Source organism: Phalangium opilio, unplaced genomic scaffold, assembly GCF_054372755.1.
Source record: "Phalangium opilio isolate 3A_F unplaced genomic scaffold, DU_Popi_V2 ptg000070l_1, whole genome shotgun sequence".
Classification (NCBI taxonomy): domain Eukaryota; kingdom Metazoa; phylum Arthropoda; class Arachnida; order Opiliones; family Phalangiidae; genus Phalangium; species Phalangium opilio.
The window spans coordinates 10,613,553-10,638,257 of record NW_028324182.1 but is presented as its reverse complement, the minus strand read 5'-3'; the positions used below and the strand labels follow the sequence as shown (position 1 = coordinate 10,638,257).

General features: G+C 36.7%; 1 protein-coding gene and 1 long non-coding RNA gene across 3 annotated transcripts in view; one reads left to right on the top strand and one right to left on the bottom strand.

Annotated features, from left to right (window-relative positions):
- Lmpt (four and a half LIM domains protein limpet) overlaps positions 1-24,705 on the top strand; it is a 59,833-nt gene that overhangs the window by 9,409 nt on the left and 25,719 nt on the right. The window contains exon 2 of the mRNA XM_089843105.1: positions 13,424-13,509. Coding sequence (XP_089699231.1) covers positions 13,424-13,509 — 86 coding nt within the window. The remainder of the gene's footprint in view (positions 1-13,423; positions 13,510-24,705) is intronic.
- LOC149661567 (uncharacterized) lies at positions 3,178-10,032 on the bottom strand. Of its 2 annotated transcripts, XR_016368938.1 has the most exons (3): positions 8,129-9,948; positions 6,912-7,967; positions 3,178-3,832 (listed from the first exon to the last, which is right to left on the bottom strand). It is a non-coding gene; the product is annotated as an uncharacterized LOC149661567 (long non-coding RNA). The 2 variants fall into 2 exon arrangements; XR_016368937.1 differs by lacking the exon at positions 3,178-3,832 and having other exon boundaries at positions 6,169-7,967; positions 8,129-10,032.

The window sequence follows — 24,705 nt, the reverse complement described above, 5'->3', positions numbered from 1 at the left end:
TCGTATATATATGTACGTATTATTTAATTCCCTCCCTAAGGTTACATTGATACTTTCGGTTTATAACTAAAAATTAAGATGTGTATTTGCAATCGAAATTACAACCTATAGACAACCCGTTTATCCGTCTTTGAAAAGTGATGTTTTTTCATCTTCTTTTGGTGTCGACTATCTTTAAGTTTTCGCCACCCAAAACGTACGAGGAAGTAACACGTACTGCGATGTTGATTGAATTAAAAATGGTCAAACGTTTACAAACGGACAATTAACACGCAAACTTTATATCTATTAGCGAGTATCATAAGTTTATAAGATACGTTCCATAAGTATGACACTAACTATGCTTCGTATTAATGCTAGAGACTTACAGCTCGAGCTAGTTCGTGTTGAATTGAAGTCCTACACTCGGTAAAATTGCAGGACTTCCATTGCAGGACTAGGTTCTATTTAGTCGGTACTAAGCCTTTGACAGCATCTCACCAGGCGTCGCTTCAGGAGAATCTATGACCTACCTCCCTCACTTCATGACATGATCTCAGTAACTAGTGACAAACTTTTGGAAGGAACATATCAAATGAACTTGTTTAGTATTCATTGACGTATATCTAAGAATATGAGAACATAGTTTTGAACTTTTGATCTATGGCATGCAGTTCTAAAAAATTTAGGTTAGTTTTGATGAAGTATAAAAACAACGACGATGTGAAATGAATATGATTGAATATGGATATAACATAAACTGACGAGAGGGTTAAGTTTGGAATGGAGATAAGGTGTCTTATTGGCACACTATGTTTTCCTTCCATAAATACAAATACAGACTTGGAGTCAGCGTTGCTGTTACTGCATTAAGTCACTTTTTTTAAGGTCACAGTCGTAAATCGCGCTCATATTGACGACTTTTTCTCGATTATTTTAACTGTTATTGCAGTCACAGACGAAATTCGAAACTTTTAGTACTCGCAAAACTTTGTGTATTTATTCAAAAGGCTACATTCTAGAGTTCCCGTCGTCCTTGAATTGGCCTAGGATTGGTCATACTACTCTGGAATAAGAAATAAAGCCCGCTTCATTTATTTAAATTTAATTTGCAACTTTGCAAAAGCAAAAGTTTTTATTCTTTTAAAAATGCCTTTCTTTCTTTTCAATCGACAATACCGGTTGTTGGGTTGTTGCTATACACTTAACGAGCTACCGAGATGTTTGCTTATTGTGTTTTTTCTTAGATTGATTTAATAATAATAATAATATGAAAGCTTGCCTTGAATTTTAATGAGGTATCTTAAGGTTTAAAGAGAAACACTTAACTTGTCAGGCATTATTTATATGTATAGTTAAAATCGTGATCAGACGCCGTGAATAGGCACCCTTTTCGAAATTTTAACACTTTTTATTTCATAAACAAAATTGTAAATTATAGTCATCGTTAAATTAATTTGAGATCATAGCTAAAAATAGATTCTCTAAAGTGATGGTGAAACCATATTTGTGTTAAAGAGAGATGTACGATCAGTTATGTAGGAGCGGGGTTTAAATATAACAATAAATATCAAATGGAGCTCTACTGGGCATGCGTGATATTTGTAGTGTTATCAACTGGTGCATTGCGAATGGGCATCGCCATTTCTGTTGAATTTATCTGCCTAGCCATTCCACGCTTTTAAAAGAGACACGTGACATTACCCAATAACTGCTCCATCTGGGCATGCGTGAATTTCGTAGCGTTATCAACTGGTGCCGCTTAGTCATTCCACGCTTTTAGAAGGGTCACTTGACATTGCCTAATCACTACTTCAGAAACTAGTAACTCTACTACTTCAAAATATAGTTCTTGACTCTCCCCTGCATAACGAGATGTATATATACCTTTTGCGGTCAATTTTCTGTGTGTTTATTATATTTATCTTTAGTCTTCTCTTTAAATATTTGACGGGGTTACCACGATATTGGCCCACCATTTTAATATTTTGACACGTGTGTTCTTTCATTCTTTCCTAATCATGAAATATCATGAAAGCTAGTTTACGAGCGAGTAATCAGGATTAGAAATGTTTCGAAGCGGAACTCTTGTTGCCTGTTTAGTATTGAACCCTCGATACATCTTGGCAATATCTATCCGGGATGAAGTCATAGGTAGCGGAGGAAAAACTGCAATGGTCGGCTGGCGCGCGCCCACGTTAACTCATTAAAAGAGCGTGAACGATAATTGATGAACCGCGTAATTACGGACCCTGGTGCTTGTTAATCGCCGCGAAGAATGTGGTGTCCCTCAGAAAAACACCTGCTTATTTCGTTATCCGGGCTAAAGTCTGACCCGATAGTCACCACAGCGCGGGGAAATATTACTTCATTTTTAAAAATTTTAAACAAGTATGTCTAGGACGATGGTCTTGCACGAATCAGGCGGGAACCCGCCTCCTACGCGTGCACGAATGCACGAAACCAATTTTCAAGCCTTTTCTACCCCTTGTGTTTTCATTACAATTTGCAATCAGTAGGTAATCTTGTAATTATTTAAAATTGAATTGGGGTCAAGGATATGTATTCGTATTTCTTCCGATGAGTTTAGGTGCAAAATTGGTTTGAATTGCGCGTTAAAATGATATCTATCAGTATCTGGACATACAAGACTTGACATGACGTTCTCTCTTGAAACAGAAAGCCTACAGCTCATGCGTCAAAGAGTGACATTAATGGAAGGCAGTTTTATTCCCAATCATTTCCCTTTTATAGTTACACCGAAATGGTCTATTGTGGCTGATTTTATTGGTTATTAAATTTTTCTTATAAAATTGCAGGTATGAAGTATAATATAGATTTATCTTCAAAAATAATGTCCGTTTTTCAACGAATATATATTATTTCAAAGCTGAAAAATGCTATTTTAAAGTACTAGGAGCTATAGAGTCTACATCAGTTGATGTTTATGAATTAACTAATATAGAATTTAACCTCGTAAAAAAAGCCCGAATTGAATACAGTAGAATTTCTTGTTTCAAAAATTAAATAACATACTCGTACTCCGCGATAACTCTTTAAAAAAAAAACTATATTTTTAAACATCTCGTACTTACTTCAAGATGTCTTTTAGTTGGACCTCCCCCCTTACCCCCCCCCCCTTGAAAACTATAATGTGACGTCACTGTATATATAACTAAATAGCAATAATAACCCGCATATAATATTTTTAAAACAAAACTTGAAAATTATGGAAAACGAAATGTATATTGTATATTTCAATATGGGTGGTTCTTTATTTCTTTTTAAATTCGCCGCGGAAGGTCAACGAAAGGTCAAGTCTCCCTCGTTTTATCGTTGACCCCCACGAGAGGATAATCACGAATTTTAACTCAAAGTCACGCGCGTATGTTTTTTTTCTTATATATTACGTAATAATAGGCCTAGGTATCTATGAAGAAAAAAAAATGTTATTTACATAGTTAAGCCTTGTCTCCCCCTAGTCTTACTTTAATCCCGTCTGTATAAAAAGGCACGTCTTGTTTCCTATGCATCTAATTAGAGTTTTATTATGGCGATGATAAGCCGTGCAAGAAGAAATCATGGATGTAAAACTCCCATCCATTTCACCCACGGTCTCACCACCCCGTCCCCCATATCCCCGGTCATAGTCTTGGTATTGTTAAGCCTAAATAGAAGAAGCAGACGTACAGTACGTACTGCTTTAATTTCAAGACGTTTACATTATATAAGAAAGATATTTCTTTCTGTTATTATTATTTCGTGGTTTCTTGTCCGTATATGGAATTAACTCTCCTCTCTTTCTCAAAGTTCTTTTTTTGCTTCTTCTTCTTTGAAATTTCGTGACGTCATTCTGAAAGATGAAAAAAAAAAAAGACGAAATGATTTCGAAGTTTGTTTTTTTATCGACATAGTAAAGTGATAGTGGCACGTTTTCAATAACCCAAATTTTCTGCAAGTCAGGAAAGATTATTATGAATAACAGTTATAGGAAACTATTGCGGTAACCACGGTTAAGCTTGTACGGATAAGTTTGGTTACGTTTATGGTCGCCATTTTAAAACATGGCGGCATATTCAAACCTAAAACCTTTTATAGCATCTAGTAAACACGCGTATTTAATATCAGCTGTTGAAGGTTTTTGCCATTTTCCAAAATGGCGCCTTTCTAAGTAAACCCAGTCAGTATAATGGCTTTCACATCGGAAAACCCCTTCTATAGAATATAGTAAACACGCTTTTTTCATGTCAGAGGTTGAAGGTCTTTGTCTGCCATTTTCCAAAATGGCGCCTTTCTAAGTAAACCCAATTACTATCAGTCAGTATAATGACTTTCACATCGGAAAACCCCTTCTATAGAATATAGTAAACACGCTTTTTTGATGTCAGAGGTTGAAGGTCTTTGTCTGCCATTTTCCAAAATGGCGCCTTTCTAAGTAAACCCATTTACTGATTATCAGTCAGTATAAAGACTTTCACATCCGAAGACTTCCTGACTTCCCTTTACCTTTAATAACCCGTATTTTACTTAAAAACCGAATGGTTTTGTAAAAAGTAAAAAAGCTTCCAGTAACTACGAAGCTGAAGAAGCTATACAATTCTTCTTTATAGTATGGGGCCTTGTGCCGGTTTGCCAGTTAAAACTAGGAACCCTGAATTTTACTGTAACTTGATACCTATAAATGTTGCCTCTTTTTCTCTCTTGTCGAATCAGAGTCGAATGTAGGTCTTGGACGCACACACACTTATATTTTGCCTAGTTCTTTTTAATTCTTATAAATGACAATTTTTTTAAATAAACTTAATTCTTAGATGGTGCGTATAAAAGATTTATGGTATATAATGGAAACGAAATTTAAAATGGCTCTTAAGAAATTGAACGTGAAACGTGTACTTCAAAGCCTTTAGACGTTGAGTGTGAATTTATCAAATATCTATACTGTCTTTATTCAAATTTGGATATCAAAATTAGAATTTCTCGCGTTTTGCTCGAAAGAACTTGTGTCTAGAGCGCCAGACTGTTTCGTACGCGGTTTTCGGTCGTTTCGCTAATATCTTGGAATATATTCCGTGTATTTCTTCCCAATTTTTCAATATGAATATTCACTTAGTTATTAAGAAAGTTGAATATTAATGAGAAGAAAATTGGCTTTTTTTAAAAGTCAAATTTAATTTGGAATATTTCTTTAAATTTCACGCTTCATTAATATTATACCTTCGCATTGAAAATACCTCTGATATTGTTATACGCTTTTCAATGTGAATTTGAATCTATTCTTTCTTTCTTTGATCTTTTCGAGAATATCTAAAGGAAATTGTAATGTAGTTTAAAATAATGACACATTCATTTTAAGACTAAAGGTACGTTCTTCAGACCAAGCAGGAAAGAAGTAAGATGGAGTGGTAAGAACCAGGGGCAGGCATACTAAACGTTTCGGTACCCTACCGAAACGCTGAGCATGCTGGGAGGACTTCGTTGCCTTAGATGGGGTACAGACTGCAACCTTATAGATACGAAGGTTTTGGCTCATGCATCCCTCTCTCCTTTCAAGTTCAGACTAGGCATATTTTTTTTGCTGCAGAAACGTACCTGTTCCAAAACTGAGTTTTTTTTTCTCCGAATATTGACCGTTTAATATTTTATCATTTACACCATAAGTTGTTTAACCTAACCTAACCTTTCAAGCAATCCCTTCAACACCGAAAATTATAATATGGTGTACGCAAATTTTGACAATCCTTCATTAGTTCTTTATAATTTTGCCGATTTTCAAAAGAAATCTTTTGTTTACATTAATACGCTTCTCTGAAATGGAAAAATTTGTAACCGTCGCGCAATGCAATTCCTTTTTAGCCCCAAAAGCTGGCTCTATAAATCTTACGGGAGCGAGAGAGATTGACAGATCCGTATTATAGTATTACGTATAGTCGAATAATTACACATTTTGCTCTTAATAGCTGGAAGCTTTTATGATAATATCCACTTTTTTTTTCTCTCTCCAAGTTACCCAACTAAGTGAGGTCTAATTAATATTTTTTCGCGTGGCCGTGTAACCGAAGAATAATAAGAAGGGAAAAGATAAAACTTGATTGGCTGCTGCGTATTTTTAATGTCGCTTATGAAATTCCACGAAAAAAAAAAGAAACTTAACAAAATTTTGATTTCCCCCTTCGTTTGTGACACGCTTAATTTTATAGTTTCGTCATTTATTAGGTAAATTTTTAATACATTATTACGGATAACCCCAAATTTAAAGTAGGTATGGTATATCTCTACAGTTTAATTTCTCCATGCTTGCGTCAGCTTTGGCTTAGAAATTTGTCACCACTCAACGGAGCTCAAAAGGCGAAATTTGATGTCCGTTGCTAAAACCCCTAAAATAACTTGTAATTCACATTAGTTTTTATTGCCTCGTGAAAATTGCGCTTATGTAGCTTATTATTTCGATATTATATTTCGTATACTCAGCGTTGGCACACGCAACACCTTTCTTATTAAAAGAAAAATTGCCCCGAAATAATCGAAATTGCCCCATCAGCTTCTAAAGTTTTTCAGAGGTTAACTATACTCGTACGATGGTGGTTGTATCTGCCTGTTTTAAAAAAAATTTCTTCTCGCTTCGCACATCTCTTCCTATACGGAGTTCGTAGCTCCATGTCTATAAGCATGGTTTAGATCAAAAAACAAACTCTCCAAAATTGTTCTTTTTCGCGCCATTTCTGAAATTTTCATATTCAAATCTCTACAGACATAGTTTCCCCCAATCTTTATCTCCATATAAACTGAGATTTTCCCCCATCTTTATCTCTACATAAACTGAACTTTTTTCCAATCTAAACCACCCTGTATTATAAATGAGAGGAGGAAAATCGGGAGGAAGTTTAAAAAAAAATATTCGGAAGAAACCCATGTGAGATAGAATGGAGGGAGACTTCTCATGCAGCCAGCCAGCATAGGGATCAGCATCTTTCATCCCATCATCTCTTTTCCCCGCTCCTCCGCATCCTCATCCTCCTTCCTCTCAATCCTTTAGGTCCAACATCCTTTACGCACGTGCTCCCAAGTTACCGGTACCAGTTTACCCTATCATCTGTCTGTCCGACATCAAAAATAAATAATACATAGGATAAAATAAAAACAATAATTGACAGAAAAAGAAAGCTTTCGTTTACAAATCTAGGAGAAAGGTTACAACCAGTGTTATTTCAATACGGAATATTTCTCGCTCGGCGTGTTTTAGTTTGGAAACTTTTTATACCCAAGCCAGTGCAGTGCGCGGTTTTCTAAACTTCTAATTCATTTTGCAGAGCCTAAGGTTTTTTGGCGTACTGTTATTCTGTGTTTATGTATTCTCCTATTTTCGGTGCCGGTTCTCACTCTCTTTTCCTAAGACTAGGTCTTTCCCAAAATATGTTAAACGTTTGAAATAGTAGTAAGAGTTCGCGAATCTTCAATTAAGACTTTAAAGAGAGATGGGAAATCTACTTGGTGATTATCTTATCTTCTCTCCGTGTTAATTACTAATTAGAAAGAACTTCTTTATAACTTAATTAATTAATTAAACTTAAATGTGTTGTTTGCGACCGGCGGCTCAGGCGATTTTTAAACGACTGGTAAGGATTTAACAGTCTTCTTCTTGACTTGATGATCAATTGACGACTCTTGTTGTGATGTTTAAAACATAGTTTTAAATCTATACTGTGATTGGTAGAGTCGATTCGTGACGTTTTCGTTGTTTCTATCTTTCTTTTGATTCGTTGGCTCGTTCGTTCGTTGACACGACACAAATCTAGGATGTGTTAAGCCTGCATGCATGTGTGTTTGTATGTTTTATGTGTTATTCATATTTGCAAGCTATGAACCAAAGAGGTGTGCTTATGGTAGCTACGAAAACTGTGGGGCTCGTTTAGGGGTTAAGATATCGTAATTCATTTTATTTAGTTGCTGTCTTTCTCTATTTTTAAGCCTTTTCCGCTCAATTTTTCTTTCTGAAAGTAAATGGTGTAAAATGCAAGTTAAAAAAGACATACCTCTTAGCTTTTTCTAATTCCTAAATTTAGCTCGAGTTAGTTCTCTTACTATATCTATCTCTGCGGGTTGCTCCAATGCTCTTATGAAAATTAAAAAAATAAAATAAAAAATTAAGTACCTCTTTATTTTGGGATCCGGAAGTGGTGGTTTTTGAATGAGTATAAGTTGGTGGTACTTTTCTAATTGTTAAGTAATTATTCATTAAGTTGGGTGCTTTTCGAAATTCGAAGTTTGGCGTAATTTTAAAATTTCGGATGTATCTGTTTGTTTAAGCTACGCTATACTTTAGAGAAGAAAAAAAAGCGCTTAACAGCTCAGATTTTTCAATTAGTGTCTGTCAGTCACTGGTTTTTTCAACTTTACTTTAGTCCTAACGAGAATTTATATATATATACTGTCAAAAATAGTATAAAGGTACATATTTTCTAAAAATAATCTAAAACAATTTATGCAAATTTAAATATGTTGCAATTGGCGGTGTATGATGTCAATAATGATTATTGAAAAACCTTGCTCCCTGGACCTTGGGTGGCCCCGATTCCGAAGCTATGAGGAACTGCTACTCCTTTCAAATATTCTCTTTAAGAAATAGATTAATTAAACGTTATCGTCTCCATTTAGTTCGACGTATTCCCTCAACCTCACGCTTCATATACTTCTGAACTCCAGAGTAGCTATGTTTTTTCGTGGCGTGGACCGAAATTGTTTTCGGGCAACTTCTATCTTTTGAATCCATTTGTAACTTACAAATAACGGTCTTCGTCTGTGTATAGCTTGTCTTAACGTCTGTTTGCCCCGCCATTCTCCTGTCACTCGCTTTTTCGCCAAGTATCTCGAAATTAGCCAAGACGTTTTAGCTGATCAGGCCGTTATCTTTGTTTTCCCGAAAAACCTTTCTTCCTTTGATCGTTAAAAACACATCGTTAACAGTACGGTGGTGTATTTTTTGTCACGTCTATAAACCCAGATTTTCCGTGCAATAAAAGCTATTATTTTGAACGACACACTCTCGGCTTTAGAGACTGTTTGCCTAAGCAAGACTTTTACTTCAAAACTCGTCGTTTTAACTATCTTTCGATAGGAAAACAACAACTTGAAATTTGTCCTCGTCGTTTATGGCCATGTGTTTTTATGGCGCGAGTTTTTTGTTTGAAAAGGTTTAAGAATCCTTATCGTACACAAGTTAAAATGTTTTTCTACAATTCACTTTACCCTACCCGCATGGTGTGATCTTAAAGGAGAGAGAGCGATGGTGTGGTAACTTAGATACCTTTAACGTTGCAGTCTGTAGCCCCATCTACGGAACGGTACCGAAGTCCTCCCAGCATCCTCAGCGTTTAGGAATAGAACAGGACGCCCCCTCTCTCTTAAAAATGGAAGCTAGTTCTCATAAAAATACAATGGCAGCACTCAATCGCCTACCTAAGGATAGGGCGTGCGCGAGGTGCACTGGGAGAGTTTCAATGCCACGGGGCGCCAATCGCCATGCTACTCCATCTTACCTAATTTCTCCCTGGTGTGGTATTGTCATTTCCTCCAATGCAGGGTTCGTTTTAGTACAGATAGTTACAATACCTCTAATGATTGTTTTTATATTGAAAATTGAAGATTCTAACGAAAAAGTGTTTACTGACATCTGGCTGCATTTCTAAATATATTTCTGCCGATTTATCTGTATAAGAAGTTAAAAACCAATCTTCCTTGTAACACCAAACGGAAAAACACAGTGTATCTTGGCACGTCGCGATGTTTGTTATAAGTCATCGTTGTTTCAGAAGAGATTTTTACAGCGAAAAAACGCTGATCATGCCAAAACTCCCGATCAAATAACCAACCGCGATAGAGTGTATCCATCTTTTCCTGGTCTGAGACCTAAAACTATAAGTATGGACAATTGATAGATACAATAGAGGGACGCGAATCACGTGTTCTAGAGGTAATATTTAAAGCTTAGAATGTGGGTACCCCTACAATATTTATTAACAGTTTTTCTTTCGGTTTCTTTATCAATTTAACACCTCTTCCACCTCCTCTATCGTTAAATATCCAAACTAAACACTTCTTCGCAAATCCGGCGATGTCACTAGCGGTTCACTGTAATGTTATCACTAAAACAGTAGTAACATAACTTCTTTAAGTATGACGTTAAACAATAATTAAGTTGCGTTTCCGAGTAAACTTAATTTCTCGAAACCAATTTGTTATTTGTCGAAACTTTCCTAGAAGTGACCCAGGGCTGCTAAGGCAGAGCCAATAGGAATAAACATCTTGGCATACTATAATTTTATTTCGACTTGACCATCCCGTTTTTAACAATAAAACCCTGGACTATCTTTACCATGGTAACAAGCCATACTTAAGTTAGCGTTACTGCAATTGAAAATGTGATACTTACAATATCTATGCTACTTATGCTGAAAATTAATTAAAATACTAGGCAACCGGACCGGTTCTATGAAAAAAAAATATATATTTTTTTAACGTAATACCATATTAATAAAAATATATATATATTAAAAGGAAATGTATATGATGGCAACTTCCCGTGCGCCACTGTATCAATGTACGAGAGTTACGTTCTTTTTTTCCGTGTAAATGAGTTTAATTAGGTTGTAGTAATAAATTTTAACTGTGTTTATCTACCGAAAGGTTAGTTTTAAAATTAATGAAGGTGTCATGGATCTCCATTGATTTATAACGCGCATTCCAAAGTAAAACTTAGCCCCGCGGCTTCTCAAAGCCGGCTTGCTACATGGTAAGCTGTCGATACGCTTTGAATTTTTGATTTTACTACTAAATACTGGGCGCTGGCTTAATGGTTTAACCCATATGAATTAAAATGAATTTAGGCTTGAGCGCCCTTTTAAAACTATAATGAATTTAGGCTTTAGCAACCCTTTTGAATTAGAATTAATTTAGTCTTATTTAGCAACCCTTTTGAATTTGAATTAATTTAGTCTTATTTAGCAACCCTTTTGAATTTGAATTAATTTAGTCTTATTTAGCAACCCCCTTTTGAATTTGAATAAATTTAGGCTTATATAAGCAACCCTTTCAAATTCTAGCATAGATTACGATCACAATACACAACGTATCGTGATTTATTTTAAATTCGTCTGTTAATTCAAATCGCTAGATAAATCTTTAGATATAATCTGTATCTAACATTAAACCCCCACTATAGCAGCTGTGTGAAAGAAATAAGGCATTTATGTATAAACCAAAAGTAGTTTTCTGTAATATTTCGTGATAACCTCGAAATAATTTTCACTCCTTTATATTTTTTTCATTATTTTCTATGAATATATTTTGAAAGGGCGGGAAACAAAATCACGATGATGGAGAAACACGATTTATTTTTTTAAGTAAATATTGAAAAAGTAATTAGAAAACTAACGGACAGGGGCTCAATTCTTATCAATTTAAAAAATATCAATTAAGTTTTTGAAATTCGAGAAATTTTTCTGAGCGTTCAAGTAGATTCAAATCTTATAATTTTACAGTGCGAGATTAAATTTGAGAGTCTCCTTTGATTGGTTTAGTTTTTGGTACTTTTCTTAAGCTCTCTAACTTGCTCTAACTATCATGACATTTCCAACTAAATTAACGAAACGAACACCAAGGCTTAAAGCAACATTACGTATCTTTTTAATAACAATCAAAACCATGCCCGCATTTGCGTTTCTTATGTATTGTATATTTATCAACCACTTTAGGAAGATTTGTCAAGCGCGGTGACCGAGATTGAGTCAGGCTAAATATACATTCAATACGTAACTAACAGTGGAGTAAGAGATACGGGTAATGACGTCATTACCCGTTACCACTTTCTCCTTACCTTACACATTAATTACTTTCAACAAAATTGACTAAATATTGATAAGACCGCCAAAGGAAAGCTTATCAGAGAAACCTTGATTATTATTAAAAAAAGGGTGAAGGTAGTCTTACATCGGGTGTTGATTTCAAAACACGAAATTCTTGGATTGTCTAGGAGTCTGGGACTCCCGAGTACCTTGTGTGATTATTAAAAACATGGTAGGTTAAATTCAATTTCCCCTGTTTTCATTACCTTTTATCGGACAACACGGTGTTCAGCGCGGTACAGAGTAATCGATGAAAAAGGCCTGGTCAGGTAATCTTATACGTATTCGCTCCCCTCATCTTCATCCGGATGCTGCGTGAGAGAGAGAGACAAAGTATGGTCCGATCATTTGTCAGTGTCCATGACGTTAGACCAGGACCACAGATACGATAGCCATTCTTTCGTTTCCCCCCATTATTTTATCCCCCCATGGATAAAACCTTTTTATAATATTTTTGGCGCGAATCTCCACCAATTTCTCGCCGTCATAGCTAGTACTAAGGAGCATGTCGAACGTTTATCCGTTTCTGAGTTTCGACGTCTTGTAATTTCGCCTTTACTCAGCAGAAATGTCTCGCGGTGTAACTACTACCAACAATGACAATAAGATTAATCGTCCCGTTTCGGTGTATAATAATGTTAGTAATAATAGCCCGAGTTTACTGTGGAGGAGACCTAGTTTAGGGCCTAAACCTTATTCGAGCGTTTTTCAAAATCAAACCACTCCATCAGTAACTAATTTTAAGAACTTGTCTAAATGGACACCCGGAGAAAATTATTGGAGTTCGGCGTCTTATTGCCCTGTTTATTATCGCGCTGCTTATAATTTACCAACGGAACGCGTTGACGTAAGTACTTGTACAGTAATTAAACGTACTAGGTACAAACACGGCCTCTTTGGACCCCCGAAACATTTTAATTTGTTAAGCCTAATTTTGTTGGATCGTACATGGTTTTGTCGAGTTAATTTAGACCCTATAATATTAATGCTGCCTTAGGTTAGTTTAGGTATAATTAGAGTTATATATTAGGTTCAATGTTGGGTCGGGTTGCCGTCTATCACACCCCTCTTGTGTGAATTAGCCTTAATGTCCATCCTTCCGTTTTTGCTTGTCATGTTATTGGTACTAGGCCTATATTTAAATAATTCTTAGTGGTCTATTGTCAGCGCTAGCACCTTGGGCGGTACTATTATAATCGCCCCCTTTATTAATTTTTTTATATTTTGCATGGGATTACTTGCGGAAATTGTTTTGCCCTACTTTTCACCTTTTATCGTGCATAGCGTGCGTTGGAATAGCCTCGTGATCGGGTATTAGCCGGGTGCGCGAGAAAATTCGGACACTTTTTGTCTATATCAAATGCTCATTTACAATAATAACCATTGGGTCAAGGACATTTTTGACAACTCAATCGTGTTGACACCGAAGTATTTTATCTTTTTTTGGCTTCCATTGATATATTTTTTACTGCAATTTCGTAATTGTTTGATTTTATCATTTATTTTATTTTGCCAAACTATATATACAAATCTTTCTTTCTTTTTAGGGTGTATTGGTACAGGAAATTGACGAAGGACAACCATGTCTTACCTGTCGAGACAAATGTCCGGGATTCAGCCCTCATATGTGGAGGTAAGAAATATCAACACTCTGTGTCTGGGGTCTTATATTATTTTTCTTAATCCCCACGTTCCGAGCGAGTTTAGGGTTAAATTTCTTATTTTCCTCGTGTCCCTTTGTGACATACCAAAGTGAAAAAAGGCGCAAAATATCCCTTAAATCACACGACGAATACCGTTGAGACGTTTATAAACGTTTCCCGTAGAAACCATTCACGAATTCAAAGGAACATGCAAGAAAGCAAAAAGGTTATAGTTTCGGGACGGGTCTAGAGAAAATGCTGAAGAATTCTCCTTGGAAGTTGGAACACACACGATTCTGTCTCACTCTTCCTTTTCCCCTTAGTCTCTCTGATGATTCTCAGCTATTCCTATATATTTTCTCAGGACTGTGTAGAAGTCGTAAAGCGTGTATTTCGTATCCCATAGCTGACAATTCTCGTGACATTATTCGCCTTTCAGTATTTCATTCTTTAGAAATCTCCCGGTGGTTTTCTGGGCCCCCGCGATTTGGTTCTAGTTTCTCCATTGATTTGTTTTACGAGTTTCCTAATATACGCGCTGCGAATCCCCAGTAATAATGATATTCTGATGCCCCAATCAAAGTAGGAATATCTTTATATCAATTTTGATAAAGTTTCAACTGGATTCTTGTTTAACCTCTTGCAAACTTATTTGAATTTCACTTTGAAATATTTGAAACGACAAATCTTTTGGTTTAGAATAACGAAAGTTAAAGGTATCGTTTTAGGGTTTTCTTCCTTGTTTATTTATTACTTGTGACTCATCTAATTTCGTTTAACTTTTACCCTCGTCACGTAAATAAGGGTCTCTAATTTCCATTTAAACCTATATTACCTTCGTAATTGTCTCTGTCTTTAGGCGTGGCTTTTAAAACTTCGTTTGGAACAAGATGGCCCAAGGGCTGGGCCTTAATAGTAATTTTACACGGCTCACGTGACCCCCCGTATAGTTGATCTCCAATAAATCGTACAACTAAAAACATTTCTGAAACGCAATCGTGTATCCTCTTAATTTCTAATAACGTCACATTTCAAATAATATTAATGAAACTAAATTGTGCACCCCACTAAAGTATAATTTTTCAAAACCATACGAATCAAATAATGTATCTAAAACCAAATCCTGGATCCCCTAAACCAGAAATCACTATGACCGTAAACCGTCCCCTCTATTTTACGAAACCTAACCTAACCTAACCTAACCATTCAGCATAATCTCTGATGTATCACGCGCATGGTGCCGTTTCTTAAATTTTAACGGAATAAAATTCCGTGTAAAATTAAAAAAGTGCAGTAATGCACGAAAATTATCATCTTGTTTCCCTTCACTCAAAAAAGCCCGCGAGATTTAAACTACCTTTCTTTCCTCTCTCTCCGAGCGGGATGCCCCCTCTCCCTCTTCCCCCTCTCACTAATATACCAGGCAGGCAGTTCTCTCTCTACGCGGAGCTTCGTATCGCCACCGCGTACGCTAGCGATCTCTCTCTCTCATCGTAAGCGTACGTTTCGCGGACGCGACCGGTTTCCCTCTCTTATCGTAAGCGTTCGTTTCGCGGACGCGTCCGGCACAGGGACAGGGACAGGGACAGGGGTTTTGGTGCCGTTTCTTAAATTTTACCGTAATTAAAATTACGTGTAAAATTAAAAATGAAGGAACAATGACTCTCATTTAAACTAAAAACTTCTTGACTAATCGCTCTATTACGAACCCATTACAAAACCGGGAGCGCAAAATTTTGGCAAAAGATACATTAAAAAGAAAAAATCCATAAGCCTAGTTCAAGGTTAGTTATGATATGAATACGTTGTTTAGGGAAGACTTGGCCCGAGTTAACTTTGTAATAATTTACCATGCCAGGACCGCGGCGGGGTCCTGGGGTCCATGCGCCTTGAATTTACAATCCTTTCACGCACCTTAAGAATCCGATGTTCTTCGCCCTGCAGGTTATACCTAAGGTTCCTTCCTACAAGTAGGTTCGAAATCCTTCCTCTCGGCGGGGTAGAGTTCGGGAAGATACTTTCAGTCTTTAGTCCTTAAAACTTGGCAAAGTACTTTAAGGTTCCGGCAGGGAGAAAGGTGGCGGGACAAAAAAGCTATTTTTAAAAACGCGTATTTTTTATACGGGTTCACCCATGGTAGTCTCCCTGAGATGAAACTTGGAGCATACGAATGATCCCGGGCGTTTTCCCCTAGCTCATCTCTGTAGGGATATGTTTTAGCTTTCAATCCCTTGATTTTTAACCACCGCAACTTACGAACGGCGTACTATCCCGGTGTATCTGAAGTCTCCACGGCTTTTTTAAAAAAACTCCGCAAAGTCAGAAAGTTCTCTTCGTCGTACCTCCAGACCTTCTTCCTTTTAATTTAGTGTCGGTAGTCGATTATTAATTTCGGGTTGTCGGTTGATGTATATTTTTTAAAAACTCGCGTCTGGCTCGTGATTGGTGGAGTGAAATTGCGGGAAAGGAAGGAGCAGCGTATTGCGTATACATTATTTTCGACACCCCCGCGATTTGGGAATATAAATTTTTTCAACTCTTTTTTGGAGGTGATTTAAGTTCTTTTCGAGCCCATTATAACGTCAAAAGTTCGCCGGATAGATGGCGTCCCTTTTAAAGGGTCGAAGAAAAAAGAAAGCGGATAAAGCAGCAGCCGCCGCTAATCCGTAAGTAGACTCCAGTGATTACCCCCCTACGACGGTATACATGGTACCTTAAGGTATGGTGTAAGGATTGTCAAACGCGACTAAGCCCTTGTCATCTTTTCATCTTGGGTTTGTCAACTCAGAAACTAGGGTCATTGCGTGTCAGGGTACGAGAGTTTCTTGACAAGAGAGTTAACGCGATATTCAAGTACAATTAAATCAATTCATGATCAGTGGAATCGGTGATTTGTCCCTCTACATCTATTCGAAATATGAAATTTGTCAAAACAAGCTTGGGTTATGTCGAGGGGGTAGACTCTCTAGATCTCTGTGTACACCTGAGTTCAGCTTTGACAGTGCATTGAGTTCAAAGCCTTCGACCTCACAGTTCAGCTTTGACAGTACATTGAGTTCAAGACATATTGTACACCTGAGTTCTCAAATGTCTACCCCCTCGGGTTATGTGCACTTAGGAATGCTAATCACAACGTTGTAGGTACAACAAGAACCGCAACAGATGTTTGGAGAAGTTTCTCAGACCTTAAAAGTTTTTTGGCATTATATATTTTTTTCTCCAACAACTGTTACATTGTCTACATTGTCTATTCTCCCCCCTCCCCCATGCAGCACCGCTAATTTTCAACGCGGATAGTTATGCAAGGGTAATCTCGTGATGGATTAACTGAAGAACAAAAAATTAACTTTTGCTATTCCCATCAGAGATCTCTGTTTATTAACGTTGATTTGTAGAGGGAATTATAGCGATTGTAGCATAGCATTAAAGCCGGCTCGCGGTTCTTCTAACCCATATTCTAGGAGACCCTTTTAATTCTGATTAGGAAAGAGCCGTGTAGTTGCGACTATATTCTCTAGAGTCCCTTACGAGAATATTAATCAGTTTTATGGACATCCTCATAACCGACCCTAACACCTTAATCTTCTCCACCGTTATCTCTGTTGGGAAGTGACATCGCTTTACCTTCCGAAGTACTTTTGTCTATGTAAATTTAACCCTTTCTGCCGTATCATCTCGTAATCCTAACCAATCCCCTTCGCCTATGGGTGTGGTGATTCTTTGTTTCTTTATTTTTCTAACCTAAGCGTCCGTTTTAGTAAATTTATTATTGAGAATAATCGGGCAAGTGTGGACTTTTCATTATCACAGTGTCGTAAATTGAGCTAGATATAACATAAACAACACTGTCTGCCGATTGTGAGTATGTTATATAGGACCCTGTGGTATTTTGGGATCCTTAACCTTGCTGAAGGCTAGGTCTATTTGCCCTTGATTTAGCTCTAATTATTTTATTCATATTGATCCTACAACGTTTGTAAAGAATCTCCCTAATATGGTTGGGTAGCGGATGAACTTTTGAAATTCAATACTTGTTATTGGAAGTTTCAAAATATACGTGATGTAAAAACAATTAGCGGAAGCTTGGAGAAATATATTTACGAATGTTTTGTAATTGTTATAGCGCAATATGGTCTAGACGTATTAAAGGGTTAAAGCGATAAAAACCATTGTGAGGTTGTTGAGCTCAGTGTTATGTACGCAGTTAAAAATTTAAATGGCGTTATTCAAAAGGAATGGTTGTGCTCCTTGGAATGCCGCCCATTCTTGTTTCATGTAGTGCAAGGCTTTTAGCCATTCAAATATCCCATGCATTTTTAAAACACGAAGCAATTTAGTAATTTGCTAACTTAGAAGTAGTTAAGGCACCCGATGTTCACCGTGTAAAGCTACTTTTAAAATTATTAAAATATACAAGACGTTTTAGCCGCCATCTCCCAATATGGCTACGAATTCAAGTTAAAGAACATGAAGCCCCATTTTTCTTGTATGAACTGTCCCATTTTTTATTGCAAACGTTTTGCAATTAGCCAAGATGTTTTTGAAAGCTAGAGTGCTGATTTAATCAGTTTATTATTAAGGACTTGGTAAGGGAAATAGCAAGCTTTATTTTTAAGGTTTTAGAATAGAAAGACACTCACCCAAGACCTATTATCGGAACTAACTGGGCGCGAACCATGTTTTCAACCTCCTCCGCGATTTTTCATGACTATTTCAAGATGCTTTTAACTTCTTAAAAAAGGGAGAGTGAAACGCGAAACTGGGTTATATTTATTTCAAGTCCTCGTCATTAGGCCGAACTTCGAACTCTCTCTCTCTATCACGCTTTGTGAATACTTAAAAGTATTCTTTAAGCCTTGGCTTGACTTTTAAAACTTTACCTACAATTCAGACTCACTTTTTAGTGAGTCTCTCGAACATCGTAATGTTTTCTTTTCGTTGATGACACTATATATGCTTAGTCACTAGACCAATTTTTGAACTCGGTTCAACAAGATTCGCTGTCCCTTATTTCCCGCCAAATTTGTATATTTCCCGCTTTTTTTAGCCATTTTCTTGTCTAGAAATATTTATGGTGTTTTAACAAATTGATCAATTTCCATAGATCTGTTTACCCCGTTGAAATGGATTATTTTTTAACGCGTAGAAACGCGGGCGTAACTGTCAGTTAGTGGCATTAAAGCGAGAATAAATTGGCCTTAACCCTGTGGTGATTCAGGCTAGATCGAGAATAGATCACTCACTGTCAAGTAACCTTAGGTCTAAGGCGTTTTTTTTCTAGAGTGTGTGGATCATTTTTTTGACAGGAATATCTTGCTAAGATCATATAGACTTCCGTTGTTAAACAAACGGCTTCGAATTTTTTAGCCCAAGGAGTAGGCCTTTGGAATTTCTCCATCAAAACCTAAGCCTTTTTCGCAGGCTGTCCCATCGAATATACTTTGAAAGCGTATCCATTTACGCAGAAATTAATTAGCAAGAAGTTATTAAACTCTTTGAAATTCCCGGACTGGAAAAATATCTCCTTGCAAAATTAGTTTTAAGAGTTTCGTTATTGATGAAATATCTGTTTCATAATTTCGGATTAATTTACAAATATTTCTATAGCCTTTTAGTCTCATTTTTTACCCGTTCTCTTGTGTTATACTTGGAGAGTTTGATATGACTAAAAATACTCCAGTTTCCCATGAAAAATCTTGCCTATAGCAATCTTATATTTAGCTGTAATAGATGCAAAGCGGCAAAACACGCTCTTATACGCATGCTCTTTTGGAGCTTCGACGTAACGCGGACAAGGGGTTTGGTTCATTTTGATGATAAATCTACCTCGGATGTGCATGCTAAGGTTCATCTGCCAGAACTCAACACTACCCATCAAAATTCCGTCTTAAGCGAAAAGATGTATGATGAGATTTATACTTCATACCGTTATAATGACGTGGGGCGAATACTTGAAATAACGAAGCGTACGAATTATTTTTGAGGTCAAAGGTCATGTCTTACAACGTACAGGGCCGTATTCAATTGCCACATTTTTCCGTGCATCTCAGAAATAATTTTAAATATTTAATCAAACGAAAAATTCGATCAAATTGAATTCCAGCTAAACAATAACAAATATAATTGATTGGAAAATACGTAGGGTTATACTAAGTTGCGAGCTGCTCTTCAACTTAGGCAGGGATAGATTTAATTTTGGAAGTAGGAATGGTGAACAGAGTAGTCTGGGCGCGCGTCAAAATCCCGGACCCCCTTCACCGGGACGGAGGGGTATGAAAGAAGGGACGGGTCATAGCGAGAGAGGTAAAAAGGAATTACGTATTTCTCGCCGTCCCCGTCAGCAACGTCATAAAAACGTAGTTTAAGTGAGCCAATAAGATCATTTAAACTTTTCGTTACGTGTTGGAGGTAGTGGCTCTATACTGGGTTAGTATAGACTGAAGTAAATACTAACCGTTTTCCATTCCTACTTCTAAAATTAAATCTATCCCTGACTTAGCTCAGCATACCTAATTTACATAAAAGCTCTTTTTGCCGACACTGTAATTGCCACCAATACTCTTTCTCGTTTAGCTTCGCAAAATATTAAAAGAATGACTTCTTTTCACAATTTTTTATTTTAAATTTTTTTTGATTGAAATTCTTGGCTCGTAAAGTAGTCTTTTGAGTTGGATCTTAAGTAATTCGTCATATTTTTCGTCGATAGGGGGCAAGGAACGAAAGTTAAAATTTCTTTTGGATTATTTCCAGCTAAGCTAACACCCCCGAAGAGAAATGACTCAATTTGTTGTCTAGGTTTTTCTGACCTTGTTTGCGAAATCTCTTATGTATATTTTATTTACACAAACTATTTGAAGCCAAGTACTTTTGGAGCCCTGTTATTATAAATAAGAAACATTTTCTCTTTGTCCGTTGCTATTACATAATAATCTGTTCATCCTATGGTGCTGAGAATCACTAGAATTTACCAAGAAGTGATATCTAGTTTACTAGGGAGAAGTTATAAGATGCCTAAGTATTCGCGCCTCACCATAGTCTCAGTCCCCCTTTCAAAATACAAGGGGGGACGTAAAAGGAGGCCGGGCTATTTCGCCTCTCCTAAATCGGAAAATACAAAGTAATTTTCGTCATTCGCGTCGCCGCGCTGACGTGATTTTTCAAGAACCAATGAGATGCTGGTTGTAATTTAGAGGCGCCGGGGATTAACTCCGGACCTACTATACGTTTGGACTGGAGATAAAGATAGAAATGTGGCGAATTTATACCTTCTCCCTAGTAAACTAGATATCACTTCTTGAATTTACAGATAAACGTTATTGGCCTCGAATTAATCCAGCACATAACGGTACTAAGTACATATCACCATCTTCCCAACGCCTTACGTTAGAGAAGGGTTACTTTTTAAGTACTTGCGAAAGATAAATGTTTAAAATAAGTTATGGTCATAAAACTGTGTTTTGGCAATAGTACTCTGGACTCTCCTGGTGGGTAGCTTTTCCTTGAACATGGGTGTAAAGCGGTTGAAACATTTCTACAGGCGTTATTGAAAATTTATAGAGGGGCTCCTATTGGCAGGAGTTCATAAAAAAACCCTTCGAAGGGGGGTTATTATGAACTCCTGGTATTGGCTATAGAGTAATGGCACGTACTTGCCTTTGACTGTATTAAGATCTACGGGTAGTTAACATGGAGTGCCACTACTCTATTTACTACGGTTTGGTGATAGTACCAAGTTCAATAGATTCGCGTCAGGAACTCCTGACATCTGGGGTTCTGGTTATATAGAAACAGCCGAATGTTTTTAGTTCTAGTTGCAAAACGAAATTTGAAATTAAATAAATACAGACTCCCTTCGTTCTGCTTTATGGAATACAAATACGGAAGTACTTTAGGCCGGTTGACCTAGAAAAGCTACTTTGTAATTCAAAGGTCGGGGACTTCCTTCCTTCAAAATCACTCTCTACTTACCCAGAATCCCCTTCAAACGGTTTTAAACAAATTCGAAAAAATCTTCTTTCTAACTTGTCCAAACGTCTGTAAAGAATTTATTAAATTATATCGTGAATATCGAAGCATACCGCACATCCTTAATATGAAAAGCCTGTTCTATCTCGGTCACTAGTCACGTGACGTCGTTTAAAAAAAACCAGCGTTAATGAATATTTTAATTTGTATGCTAATGAAAAGCATGTTGCATTTTCTACAGTTTCACAATCATCCAATGTTTTGGGACTCAGGGTAGAATGAATACGATTCATTAGTTTTTAAATCCGACCCATATAAAATGATTTACTATGAGTTATCAACGTCAGCTCTTCCCATGAATAAATCTAAAAAATCTTATACACTATATTCAAATTTGCCTTTTTTCCTTCTCAAAATAGTCGTTTTTCTCCTATTCTAACATTGGCACAAAAAAAGCCTTTCTCGCGCGTGTTCAAATTTTACAGATTTAGGCTTAGGATGTATTAAAATAACTAACAGTATATTGGAATATTATTGTTGGCCCATGCGTGGTTTTGGCCCCAGAAACTGCCAGTTTCGCGAATTTTTAGCTTGGAGGAAAAAGGTTAGATGGAGTAGAAAGCTCCATACCTATAACGTAGCCTCTGTTCCCCCCATCTGCGTAGCGGCAACGAGGTCTTCCCAGCATACTCAGTGGCGTTTTGGTAGGGTCGCGTGGTACGTAAACGTCGACGATACCCCCCTGTATCTTAAAATTGAAGCTAATTCATGAGAACTAGGTTCTTTTCTAGGGCCACGGAGATTACTACTCCATTTCATCTCCCTCCTCCAATTTTTAGGTAAACATTACACCAAGGTTGTGTTAGGGCGTGCTAGTAAAACTTAGGGGATCATTAATACCTCGAGATAGTTTTAGAGCGAAGTATTTGGAGGAATAGTAACCAAATTTTAGTACGGTTTGAATTAATTATTTATTTATTAAGTTTCTGAGTAACTAATCATCAACGTCCAGTCTCAACAGCTTAACCGAAACTTTGCTTCAATAAATAGGATCATCTACATTTATTTTAACAATTGTTGACATTTTCATTCCCATTCATTGTAACCTGACACTTTTCCTAGGTATACATTTAAGGAAATTCTTTTTATTATTTCAGAACCATTTCCTTTGAATATCTTTTCTTTCAAGAAAGAAAGAAAGGAAAAAAAGAATAGTCTTTTAGCTTTTTTCCAATTTCTTCCATGGCTATCAATTCTCCTTTTCTGAAATTCTTTCTCTCTTCTTCTGTTTGAACCGAAATACCCTTTTTTCCTTAACGGGAATTTCACTCTTGTGGATATTTAATAGCCCTGGTTGGTTGTTAAGGCCACGAAATAGTTTTTTAAACCTTCTCCTAGATTTTCTTATACCCCTCATCGTGGAAGGCAATAGAAATTTTAAAAGCTTTTTCTTATCTTCCAATGTTGGAAAAGTAAAAATTCCAAACTAAACTAGCTCCGGCATATATTTTTCTTTCTTTTTTTGCATCTTCCAATCCCTTTTTATTTTTGGATTCTCGCTCCTAAGGGGGGATTCTTTGTTAATTGAATATTTTCGTCTGCAATGTGAAATGTAGCATCATTTTATAGATGAGAAGTTCCCTGCTGGACATATTGTAAACATTAGTTTACACTTGGTCCATGATGTCTTCTACGTTGAATTATTTTTCAAAGCGCATATCTTGTAGGCCTACAATCAGGTTTCCTGGACATTTTGTAAAAATTGGTCTACACTTGGTCCATGATGTCTTCTACGTTGAATTATTTTTCAAAGCGTATTTCTTGTAGGCCTACAATCAGGTTTCCTGGAAATATTGTAAACATTGGTCTACACTTGGTCCATGATGTCTTCTACGTTGAATTATTTTTCAAAGCGTATTTCTTGTAGGCCTACAATCACTCAAGTTGGTGACATTGATCACTTTCCTATCATTTCACTGTCACTTTAACCGGTTTCATTTAGAACCAACTATCTTTTTAATCAAGTGTAAACGCATCACTCTTAAAAAAAATAGTTACAATTTTAATTTTCTCTTCGCACCCTTTTTTTCCCTACCGGACATGCGCAGTTTCTTTCTATATTTTGTCTTGTATTGGAAAATCTTGAAGGGGGATTTTTTCCCTGCTCAACTCGTGGTGGTGGTGGTGGCCGTGGGGGAGTTCGGAAGAGGAAAAGGCGCGAAAAGGGCGCGGGAGATCTTCTCTGGCCACGTTCGGTGGAGCATCGAGTAGAGTTTCTAGTCTCGCGCGCCTAGCTCGTGCCAATGTACTGACTAAACTGTCTTGAGACGGACGGTCGGCCAAAAATAAAAAAAAATATATTAGGAAAACTTATACTTTCTACTCTGCTTGTTTTAAAAATACGTCAAGAGGGGTAGAATTTATTAGCTGGCAGTTAGAATAACGGGCGCTTTTCTATCTCTGATCCGCACCAATTTTTTTAAACGTTTCTTAATCAACTTTTTTCCACTTTCTCTTCTCTTTTCCTCTCTTGTCTTTTTTGGTCTATTTTTCTTTTTATCCATGCAGAAGTGCAACAGGTAGGCACCTCTCTTACTCTTTCTTCTTTTGTTTCTTTCCGTTTGAAGTTAGCGATCTGTTCTTTTACTTGTCTCAGTGTCTGCAAATCTCAGTACTGTCGGCGGAAGAAATAGCTTTGGCATACAGTTGGGAATAAGAAAGATACCTTTGATTTCGGTAGTAGTTATCAATTATCACCCTAATGAGTAATTACAGCTAGATAACTCAAAATTAACAACAAGAAGACAACTTTGTTTGAGAGAAAAATACGTTGATAATTGATAATTCCTATATGCCTCTTGTTTATGCACACAGTTTCATTGGTCTGCGGTTTACCATACCCATTTCTTCCGTCGTCTGTGTAACTTTATAGAGAAACATGCTTGTAGAATGCTTCGACATATTCAAAGGGACGCACGCGTGCAAACCAAGGCGCGAGATAAGCGTTCATTTGCATTTTATTTTTAATATTATTCAAGTTTAGTATCGATTATTTGTCCATGAAATTTTATATTTAGGCATCTCATTTATTTCCGTTTCATTTCATGAATATTTCATCCTCATACCAAGTGCTACTGATTATTTTGTTTCAAAACTGGTTTACCCCATTTCAATCAATCATAAAGAAAATTAAGAACACCAAATTAAGAAATTAATTAAAC